This window comes from Olea europaea, chromosome 11 (assembly GCF_002742605.1).
Source record: "Olea europaea var. sylvestris chromosome 11, O_europaea_v1, whole genome shotgun sequence".
NCBI classification, from domain to species: Eukaryota; Viridiplantae; Streptophyta; class Magnoliopsida; order Lamiales; family Oleaceae; genus Olea; species Olea europaea.
Window position 1 is genome coordinate 14,687,241 of NC_036247.1, and position 11,824 is coordinate 14,699,064.

An 11,824-nucleotide genomic window follows, 5' to 3' on the forward strand; every position below is an offset into this window, starting at 1 on the left:
TTGATAATTTTTGTTTGAACCAACTCTAAAAATTATCTAGTAAATATTTAAATATTTAAATTTTATGTTGAACATGACCTTTTAATAAAAACTTTCAAGAGTTCGAAATCTGAAATACAAGTAAGAGAGACTGGTTATATACAGCATATAGTGAATAATTATAGGATGGAAACTTCCAACAGATGTACCTGTTTGGCCGAGAAGTTTGAAATTAATCTAATAACGCTATCCCTTTGACAGTTTGACTTATGTAACTCTTCAAGAAATATACTAATCACTTGTTTACCGTTTCTTAACCACAGTTTTCCTCAATAAAAACCCCAAAGCCAACACATACCAAGTCCAATTAGAGAGAGAGAGAGAGAGAGAGATGGGTAGGGCTCCTTGTTGTGACAAAGCAAATGTGAAGAAGGGACCATGGTCACCTGAAGAAGATGCACAGCTTAAAGTGTTCATCGAGGAATATGGGACTGGTGGGAATTGGATTGCTCTTCCTCAGAAAGCTGGTATGTGTTCAAATTTCTTTGCAGATATGTTGTCTTGTTTTACATTTATGTTGACGGCTCGGTGTTGAGTCCAGGTTTAAAGAGGTGCGGGAAAAGCTGCAGATTGCGTTGGCTTAATTATTTGAGGCCTAACATTAAACATGGTGAATTTTCTGAAGAAGAAGATAGAATAATCTGCAACCTATATGCAACCATTGGAAGCAGGCAAGCGACACTACTAATTTCATTTTCATTTCCTGGCTTTTATTTACCAGTTTTTAAGGAAAAATGACTAGAATTTCAAAGTTTTTAATGAATATTAGTTCAAAAGTTTCTTCTTTTGGAACTTTTTTTTTATGTGAGTTGACTAGTCGAAGACAAGTGCCGTCTTCAGTTCTATAAGGTTTTAGATGAGGATATTTAATGGTTTCATCTAAAACTGTTTCGGGTAAATGCAGGTGGTCAATTATAGCTGCACAGTTACCAGGAAGGACCGATAATGATATCAAGAACCACTGGAACACCAAGTTGAAGAAGAAGCTCATTAACAAATTTACCCCAAATTACCAAGGAAAAACATCACCATTTTCTCCAACCCTTTCTCAGTCAGTACCCCCAAATCTGTCATCGTTATATAAAGATCATTTCAACTCATTTTACACCTCAACGAAATCCCTCTCAGGATTTGAATCCTCTTCACCTCCACAAAATTTTCTCTACTATAATACCGCAATTCCTTCATTTACCAATCAATATTCCTATTACCTTCAGAACCAAGACGGTTTGATGGATTCACAGTATTATTATCCAGTTAAAGATCAGAATATGATAATGTTTAATGGAAATGAAGTGAGTTGTTCTTCATCCGATGGAAGTTGCAGTCAGATCAGCTACAGCAAAGATGTAAAACAAGAAGAAATGGGCTGTTTTCAGGGTTTCATGCTTGATTATGGAAATATCCACGGTGATTATCCACTCAATACATTTTCTGATGATCATCAAAAGGGAAGTGGGATTCTTGGGAACTGTCAATTACAATATGATCTGGAGGAAGTTAAGGAAATAATTAGTACTGGACATGGATGTAGTAACAACAATATGTTCTTCTTGAATTATGAAAACTGACTATAAGTTCGATCAGAAAGATTTATAAAAAAATTCAGTTTCTGTGATCTTGTGTATTTGATGGAATTGAATGAAATCCACTTTCCCCCCTTTCTTAAGATCGGACTCATTAGTCACTGACGACTGTATGTTTGATTGTGCATTAGTATTAAGTTTTAAAAAAACTTATTTTTCAAATTTCATTTTTTCCTTTCAAATTGTCAGTAAAGAAAGTTGAAAATTTGTTTATTAACTTGTAAGTATTTCAAGTATTGGGTTTTGAAATTACAGTAATATTGTGATTGTTTCAGTCATTTTTGACTCATTCTTAGTCACCATGCAAAATCAAGAACGTCCTGCATTATTATTTTCTATTCTTAAATTAATGGAAGTTATTATGTTAGCAATATTTACTTTGGCAGTCTTAAGTCTTCATGAAAGCCACAAATTAATCAAAGCATTTACACAATCAAAAACTTTGCAGGCCAATATTGCCTAGTATTGAAAGCAATTAAATAGTATAATAAATTATAATTTAATTTTTATCTTTCTTTTTATTTATAAAATACTCAAACGTGAAAATGACACTATAACCCCCTCTTAGAATAGACACCGATTAACATTATTAAAAAAATTAAATAAAATTTCAATCCATTTATTATAATGTAACATATTATTCAATTATATTTTGGAAAGTAGGATAGAAAATACTGTATCTTATTAAGGAAGAAAAATAAGTCATATTATCATGCACCTAAAGTTTTAAATTGTTATTTTATTACTAAGACTATCAAAGTAAATATAGTGATGTAGAATATTGACCAAATGATATATAGTTATACCAACAAAAATAAGTTCGGATATCCACCCCAAGTTCACTCACGTTAGGTTCATCCCTGTTTCAAACATGCTCCTACATTATCTTCATAATAATGCTTAATCATTGACTCTAACACGAGATTTTCAATTTCGACACTAACGTAATGTAGGTTATTGCAGTCATTTTGTCCAAATGCTATAACTTATGATACAAATACATTTACCATATATCACCAAATATCAAGTTCGAGAAATCCACCTCAAGTAAAAAAATCATAATTTTATTAAATTTTTAATATAAGTTAATAAAACACCTACTTAAAAAATCGTGGAACTCATAAAATATGTGATGAAAATAAATTATTAACTTTAATTTAAATTTTAATTCACATCAAAGGGGCTAGCAAATTTTAAAATAATCGGAATCTTACTCCATTTTCAACACCCATTTTAATAATAAACTTGGGATCCTAGTGATATACAGAAGAGCAGACATCCACTAATTTATTTATGTGCATGAGTACTAAATTTTATTAAATAAAATAAAAAATATATATATATTGCAGACTCCAATCGAGGCACATCACGAATAATGGTATCTTGGATTGATTATCTTGGATTGATTGGTTAATCATTGACCAATGTTTAATTATTTTTATCAAATTTCAAAGGGGTCCCATTAGAGTTGACCCCTGTTATAACAGCCAGCTTAGATAAGCTAAATTTTAGTCTTCCATAGATAAAATTGATTCCAATTGGAAATAGTCTTGGAAACTAGAACAAGCAACCCTTCATTTTGAGGTTGAAAATTTAGGGCCCGTATGATTGGTCATGAATTTCGTGAAATTCCACTTTCCATCTTTATCATTGTTTGATGGCACATATTTTCCATGGAATCAGTATTCCAAGCTTTCCCTCCACGCGCCAATTTTCCTTCTTTTTTTGGAATTCCAATTTTTATGGGTTTGGTAAGAATTGGAAATCCAGGCAATTTTTTTTTTGTTTTTATTTATTATTATTATTAGCAATGGGAACAAATTCTATGCCTAATTGTAAAATAATATTTTCCTTTAATTGACAATTTTCATGTAAAATAAAGTTAAGTGAACGCCAAAAGATAGATTATTTTCTTGACTTTTCTTGGGTAATGGAAACAAATTCTATCCCCAATATCGATAAATTATATCCTTTTAATTGACAATTTTCATATAAAACACAGCCAAACGAACACCAAAAATCATTTTTATTTCAAAATTTTTCACGTAAAAGATTATACCAATCAGACACAATAATTTACAATTCTCAGAAAAACAATTTCTAAGTAATTCGATTTCCTGAAATCGTTTTCTTTCCATCCAAATTTTATCTTTGCAATCAAACAGACCCTTAATTGTCATTTCATGTGGCCGGGTTTCAATTTTAAATAATATTACTCTACATAGACAATAGTGATGAACAACAATTTATGCCGAGTGAAATGATTGTCACATAATCTACTAAATAATAATATGTTTGAACTTTATTGAACAATGAGATATTAGCTTCAATGTGACATGTACTATTGTACATTGAATCGTCGATTATGCTTGTGTTTTAATATAGATAATACTCAATAAAAAACCTAAACGCGAATAACTAAAAAGTTAAGAATTAGCGTACACAAATTTAATAGGTCGAAGCTTATTTTCTTTAATGTAACTGATTATTTATAATTTCAATTTTTCGAATGACTTTTCTAGTGAAATATAAAAGTCAAAATGTGTGGAAAATTACTCACAGTCTGTCAAAAAAAAAAAAAAATTGGAATATGTAAAAGGTTTCAAATCTGTGGACTAGTTTCCATTAAAAGAAAGAAGCATATATTTTGCTGTAACCATGCTTCAGCTTTGAACAGTTAATAAGAAAAATATATATGAGATTTTGTCTAGATTTCATTTTTCCAATTAAGTTAGCATCACATGGAGCATTCTATGTAGATTAATTTTAAATACACACTGGATAGGGGATATGATAGAAAATAAATAATTTTATTTACTCTAAACATCAAAAAGTCGAATTAAAATTATTTAAATCGACTATTGTACAATTGACCTCAAACTTATTCTCGATTGCATAAGCGGAAAGGTGGAACATTCAACTCAAAGATATTTCCACGAATTTTAGGGTTAGACTATGAACTTGATCAGCTAATTTTATTGTACTTTTTTTATTAACCCGACATTTTTTGTGTTCGAAATGATGAATTTACATTGGAGTTGATAAAGTTGGAAACTCGAAAAAGTACAAATTATAATTGGATTCTGAAGGATTTTTAGGGTTAACAGCAACAACGTTTTCAAACTTTCATGTCTTTTGCAAATTTTAGGACAGTGTCCTAAACCTTTGAAAAGTTGGGGCATTCATCCACTTAGATAATTTTCAGTTATTTTTCCGCTAGTCAAATCATTTGACCAGCATAGTCAAAAATTAAAAGAGCAAAATATTAATTCTGTTATTCTTAATTAGAAAATTTGAAAGTAAGAAAAAAAATTCATTAAACTAATTAGAAAGGAAAAGAATTCATAAAACTATTTACAAAAGAAAAAGACTTAAAAAAGACATTTCCTCCCATTTTGCTGCCAAAAAATGGGCTGGAGGCGATTTGCTTTGGGAAAGTGACACTGGAGTGATGGGACGGCGACGGCTAAGAATGTGATGGCTTCGGGAGTAAACACTGGATTCAAATCTAGATTTTAATGTAAATTAAAGTTAACAATAAATTTTAATAACATATTTTATGGAATTTACAACTTTTGAATCACTTATTTAATCAATTTTTATCCCAATCTCTAACAATCTGATATTGATCCCCTAAAAAGGGGCTTAATATTAACAGTGTCAAATGGACCAGCCTGACTATAGGCCCGAACCAGTCTTTTTACGTTAGGCCGTATTGGGCCCAGATCGTGCTGAAGTTTTCATCCATCTTAGCCCTGAGACTGACCCAAAGCCCAAATTGTTTTTTAAATTAAAAAATAAAAATTGACAGGTGAGTTTACAGATGTCACACTGTAGCGATTCCAAAATCCTCAGACGTCGAGTAAGCACTGCGGGCAGGCTGACTCCAAAACGAATGTTTCATCATGTTGTACTCTGCTGTACAACACTATTATCTCTTCAACAAATTGCTTTTGCCTCAGGTAAGTACCCTGCACTGTTTTTCTCTATCGTTTTATTTTTCCCATAAATATGATATCCTTTTTTTTTTTATTTTTTTGGCATTCATCCCTTTTTTAAATCCTGTTATTGTTTATTTTACATATTTGGAAAGCATAATAGTGTTCGTTTATGTTTCATGTGCATAAGAACGTCTGCCACTTGCTCTTGAATGAATCCACCTTACACTATAACACTACTGGATCTCGATATGGTTGAGAAATTAATAAGGTTGAGATTGAGAAATTCAAGAAAATAATTGGTGTTTTTTAATCGATTTTGAATAAAATAATTTAAAAATCCTATTGCTGCTGTAAGTTGAAGTACTTAAGAGATGTATAAAACATCAATTTTGTTATTTGTACATTTGGGGTTGATACCGATTGACACCCCTCACAGGAGCGGTCCTGTGTGTACAAATAGCAAAGTTGATAAAACATTATTCAAGGAAATAGATATGGTATGTTTGGTGCATTGGTTCTCCTCCAGTTTTGTCTAATTTATCGTACTAAATATCTTGATATAATCAATTCACACACCCTCCCGTTCCCAAAATGATCAATACACCAATCACTACAAATTATTGGATTTGTTACTAAAATATCGAAATTATATCTGGAGCTCCCTGGCAGATGGCCATTGTCACAAAGAAAATGAAAGAATCAGTCACATTTTTCATAGGATCTCTGATCTCCTCTTATAGATAGACTATCCTTTAATCCATGCTTGGTCACATGGCAACCATTTTTTTTTTTTGAAAAAAATACTATTGAATTCACTTATCAAACATGCCATTAATGTATAATTTTGATGTGGACAACTCAATTTAATGCTTTGGTAGGAATATCTTGTTTTATTTTGATGTAGCACACTGGAGTTGATTGAGATCTGTTTGATTTTATGTCTGTGAAATTCAGCTATGGATACTTTCCCTTTCACCTCGGAATCTGTCACTGAAGGTCACCCTGATAAGCTTTGTGATCAAATATCTGATGCGATTTTAGATGCGTGCTTGGAACAAGATCCCGAAAGTAAAGTCGATTGTGAGACATGTACAAAATCCAACATGGTTACAGTGATAGGCGAAATCACGACCAAGGCTAATGTGGACTATGAGAAAATTGTTCGCGACACGTGCAGAGAAATTGGATATTCATCGCTGGAAGTCGGACTCGATGCTGATAATTGCAAGGTTCTGATAAATGTCGAACAGCAGAGCCCTGAGATTGCTGAGGTTGTCCATGGTCACCTAATGAAAAAACCGGAAGAGGTTGGAGCTGGAGATCAGGGACACATGTTTGGCTATGCCACTGACGAAACCCCTGAGCTGATGCCGTTGACGCATGTCCTTGCTAGTAACCTCGCAGCCAAATTAACCGAGGTGAGAAAGAACCGAACTTGTCCCTGGCTAAGGCCTGATGGCAAGACTCAAGTTACTGTCGAATATCAGAAAGAAGGTGGAGCTGTGGTACCTATTAGGGTCCATACCGTTCTCATCTCGACTCAACATGACGAGGTTGTGACAAATGAGCAGATATCGGAAGATTTAAAAGAGCACGTAATCAAGGATGTCATTCCATCAAAATATATCGACGACAAGACAATATTGTGTTTCATCCCGTTGAGTCGATTTATACATGGAGGTCCTCACGAGGATGCAGGATTGACTGGCAGGAAGATTATTGTCGACACTTACGGTGGCTGGGGTGCACATGGAGGTGGTGCATTTTCTGGAAAGGATCCAACCAAGGTTCATCGAAGTGGTGCCTATATTGCCAGGCAAGCAGCGAAAAGCGTGGTGGCCTCTGGGCTTGCACGTCGTTGTACCGTGCAGTTGTCATATGCAATCGGGATGCCGGAACCGTTGTCTATATTCGTGGACACGTATAGAACAGGGGAATTGTCGGATAAGGATATACAGGAGCTTATTCAGGACAAGTTCGACTTCAGGCCGGGAATGATTTCTATCAATCTGGACTTGAAAAGGGGTGGCAACTTCAGGTATCAGAAGACTGCTGCCTATGGTCATTTTGGACGAGATGATCCAGATTTCACCTGGGAAAATGTTAGTGTGCTCAAGCCTAAATGAACTTTTAGTCTACTTTCCTTTCTATAGTATGCTTCTGTTGTTTCTCTTGGATTTGTACATTTCTTATCGAAACAAAAGAGATTAAGCCACGTTTTATAAGCTCTATGCTTAAGAATAAATAATAGAAGAGTTCATGTGATTAATCAAAGCTTTTTCAATTGATAAGAGGCTGATATCTTCAGTCCTAAGAGATCTTTGTCATTGTCGTGAATTCTGGTAACGCAGATAATTAGCCCATTAATAATCACTGTCACAATTCTATAATTAGAACAAGTGATTTTTCTAGACCAATCCCTTTGCCTAAACATGAATAGATGAAACTTTTATTTAGACAATCTAAATCAAAAAATCAATACATGTAAAACAGAAGTGTGTTGAATCATTACAAATTTGGGGTTTGTGCTGCTTTTCTTCACAGAGATATACCTTGCATCCACCTCTTTAGCATTTCTAGTGATGCTTTAGGTTGATCCATAGGAACCATGTGACCAGCATTATTGACCTTAAGGAACGTGAGTTGTCCGTGGCTTTTCTGTAATCCTACCTCCACTCCATCTACGCTAAATGGAAAGGTAGGAGCGGATACAAAGTCTTTCTGTCCAGACCACATCATGGCATCGACCCATCTTGAGTTTCCTGATAATATTAAAACTCAGTTATAGCAATTACATTACAAACCCTTCCTATGTTTTTCATAGTCGATCTCAAGTAAATCTTACCAAGCCAGTTGCAAATGAGATCATACTCCCCAGCATATACAAGTAACTTGACTCCATTCTCTAATAGAGCAGGAACACCAACTTCGAAATTCTTCATCGCATCCGTTGTCATTGCATCAAACACCACAGTACTACATGAAACAAATTCTATATTTCCAACGCCAAGTGCTTGTCTAACTGGCTTCTGGTTCAAAAAATTTTCCACATTCGAGAAGTCGTAGCACAGAGAACCCACACAAGTTTTTCGAATATCATAGTACTACAGATAAAAATATAAGGTTAAAAATTTTTATTTTCTGTCAAACTAGATGATCGAATAATGTGTTTATCTTACATTTATATCACCAGCTATGTTAAGTATATTATTGAAAATGTCATTGCACTGAACATAAGCCTGGGAGCACGCTGACGATGAACCATTACTACTGCCTGCCAAGAAACGTTTTATCAGATTCCAAGTGAGAATGAGAGTTAGGGGAAGAAGGTTAGACTCGTGGATTTATAAACACATTATAAGCTGCCTTCCTGAGGTTGTATTGTCTGTAACGCAGGTCCCACCAGGTGGGTGCTTCTAAGTTAAGATCTCACGCGAGGGACTTGGATTCAGAAGCAGATGTTAGAAGATATGAGTTTAGGGTTAAGAATTACCACAGATTTTTATTGCCTCTACACATTCAGAAACTGACTCACTCATGCTGTCATAATCAGATTGGGTGATCAATTTCATGTTTAAAGCATAATCAGTGTATGCTTTGTACTGGATCTGTGGATCTGTCATTCCATTACCAATAGCTAATCCCTGTTTAAGCATTGATAAGGTGATTAATCAAACAGAGAAAACTATGAGATTAATTAACTAGGGAGATAAAATTCAAGGTCTACTTTCATGTTAATATGAATCCCTTGTTTATTATCGTTTCCCTGTTGTATCCGAGCAGCAAAAGCAGGAATGTAGTGCCCAGCGTATGATTCTCCGGTGATGTAAAAGTCATTCTTTGCATACTGAGGGTGCGCTTGGAAAAATGCCTGACATTTTATGAATATTAGTTTGTGATTGTGGTGGATTTTACACTATTGAATGTACGTATTAGATAAAAAAATAAGCTAATATCTTGTCTAATTTAGTGTCTAGTTACCTGCAGGAAGTCGTAGAAATCCCCAGCAGCTCCCTCAGAAGTCGCTCGTATGTCATTATTGTCAGACGTATAACTGAAACCTGTTCCAGTTGGTTGGTCGACAAATATAATGTTTGAGACCTGTCATATCATGTCATTCATTAAAATATCAAAACACAAAATAGCTTTGGTTTCGCCTTATGGGGTATGGTTAACACGAGAAATTTTTGTCCAACAAAACCCTTTCCCATTGAGTCGAGGCAAGACATTGACTCATCTTCAGGAATTATCTGTTGGGATTCCAAGAAGAAAAACTATTAATGAGAATTGAGGAAAATGAAAGCACCTTATCCCAACCAAAATCATTCCATACAAGAGACAAGTTGTCTGTTATGTGGAAAGGGCCATTTTCATAAAACAGGGCCAACGATCCACTGCATCCTGGTCCTCCCGTTAACCAAACGACAACCGGGTCAGTACTCGTCATGTTTCTTGATTCAAAGAAAAAGTAGAACATCCTGCAACAATATTCCAAGAAGTTTGACATGATATAACCTGGGAAATGATACTTAGGAATTCTTGTATTAAACATACTGTGGTTCACCTAATTAGGTGAAATGCAAGAAAAAGGTCCCAAAACCTGAAGAATAGATACATGAATCAATGTTGTAATATGGAAATTTTGATGCTTATTATACCTTGCACCTTTGGTGTGAGGAAGTCTATAATATCCAGCCCTGTGACCCAAATCTTGAACACTGGTTCCGGGATTACTTAAGCCGGGGAATCTAAAACTTTTTTCGACCATCTTTGGTGCTGTCAATGCAGGATCTTCTTCAACAATGTTCACATCAAGTTCAGGGAACAAGTTCATCTCTCTAATAATCTTTTCTGCTTGTGTTTTTGGGAATTCCGTAGCTTCTGAAACTGAAAATAAGAAAGGGAGAAAGAAAAGTAGAGGGAAAAAGAAATTAAACACTGCTAGTTCCATTGTTGTAGCCTGTGGGAATGATTCTGAAGATGAAAATGGTTTTGATTTTTTTTTTTTTTTAAATTTAATCTTTGATTTTTCTATATTGCTGATGCTAATAGACCTTAAGAAAGATTTGGGTAATAAATATAGGAATAAAAATGATAATATGATTGACAGTTATTGAATATTTACTTATTCTTGGATTCTTGAATATTGAGAAGATATAAGCAATAAAAATGATTCTGTATACGTAGAAAATTTAAAATTTAGAAGGACAAACAAAATTTCTGAGATTATTATGGGAGGAAATCATAGTAAAAATTGATGAAAATAAACAATCAAGATTCTCAAAGTATCAAAAGCAAAATTAGTGGGTGAAATTGATTGCTTAAATGAGGGGTTTGAATATTTGAATTTTGTGAAAAGATTGATGAATGATTGCCAAGGGCTATTAATTGCAATCTTAACCTTGTGTAATACGGTATTAATCAATTAAATCAATTTGTGTCCTTAACGACCGCAACAAATTATGTCAATTTGGACTTTGTCATCTCTCTTTTAGTCTGTGTCATTTAGAAAACTGATTGAATTTGACATGTATTATTTAATTGAATCTATAAATGTATGTAATTGTGAACCAAGATCCACCTTCCATATTCATAATAGAATTTGAAATTTGCACCTCAGGGCACATCCCAACTAGCAAAGATGAGGGCGCTTCAAGACTGGCAGATCAGAGGTCGTGAGTTCAATTCCTGGAAGACTCTTGGAAAGCAGATATTCTCCTGGAAGGTAGGATTTATTCTGGAAGGCAGAAGCTCTAATGGAAAGTAAGGTGCAAAGATGGGAAACGACTTGCTTGGCACTTTAGCAAATCAGTTGGGGAGGGCTCTTGAGCACTGGTCAGTTAGGAGCACAACCTGCGATTTAACCTGTCTGCAGCTTGAGGGGTCAAGGTGTAGACTTCAGGATTTAGTCACTGTAAGGTGGATACCTGGATATAAAAAATATATATATATATATAATATACATCTATATAATACATAACACAAATTAACTCAATACCTAAATAGGCTATTACCCATTCCAATTAACAATCATGCTATAAGTACAGAAAATTTCAATCGAAAATTTAGACAGATAGCACAGGGCATGGAATTATTGGAAGATAAAAAAAAAAAAAAAAGACGAATCAAGTTTTACCACATCAGCATTTATAGGATTTCAGTAAGAAATTCCTTGTACTTGAGGCTTTTCCCTCCAATTAATTAATTAAATTATACCTAAATAATCAAGGGTCATAATAATCGTGAACATAAAATTCT

The 11,824-nt window shown here is 34.1% G+C and overlaps 3 protein-coding genes across 3 annotated transcripts; 2 read left to right on the forward strand and 1 right to left on the reverse strand.

The window, feature by feature from the left end:
* Positions 1-290: 290 nt before the first annotated feature.
* LOC111403535 (transcription factor RAX2-like) lies at positions 291-1,708 on the forward strand. The gene is made up of 3 exons (XM_023032081.1): positions 291-506; positions 581-710; positions 944-1,708. The coding sequence occupies exons 1-3, from the start codon at positions 371-373 to the stop codon at positions 1,608-1,610; spliced, it is 933 nt and encodes a 310-aa protein (XP_022887849.1). The 5' UTR covers positions 291-370; the 3' UTR covers positions 1,611-1,708.
* Positions 1,709-5,466: 3,758 nt separating this feature from the next.
* On the forward strand, positions 5,467-7,835 carry LOC111403537 (S-adenosylmethionine synthase 3-like). Its single transcript, XM_023032083.1, has 2 exons — positions 5,467-5,587; positions 6,521-7,835. The coding sequence occupies exons 1-2, from the start codon at positions 5,521-5,523 to the stop codon at positions 7,690-7,692; spliced, it is 1,239 nt and encodes a 412-aa protein (XP_022887851.1). The 5' UTR covers positions 5,467-5,520; the 3' UTR covers positions 7,693-7,835.
* A 158-nt stretch (positions 7,836-7,993) lies between these two features.
* LOC111403536 (serine carboxypeptidase-like) lies at positions 7,994-10,906 on the reverse strand. The gene is made up of 8 exons (XM_023032082.1): positions 10,225-10,906; positions 9,873-10,044; positions 9,548-9,667; positions 9,294-9,437; positions 9,060-9,210; positions 8,746-8,840; positions 8,412-8,670; positions 7,994-8,328 (listed from the first exon to the last, which is right to left on the reverse strand). Exons 1-8 carry the CDS (start codon positions 10,515-10,517, stop codon positions 8,105-8,107), a joined length of 1,458 nt encoding a protein of 485 aa, XP_022887850.1. The 5' UTR covers positions 10,518-10,906; the 3' UTR covers positions 7,994-8,104.
* Positions 10,907-11,824: the final 918 nt, after the last annotated feature.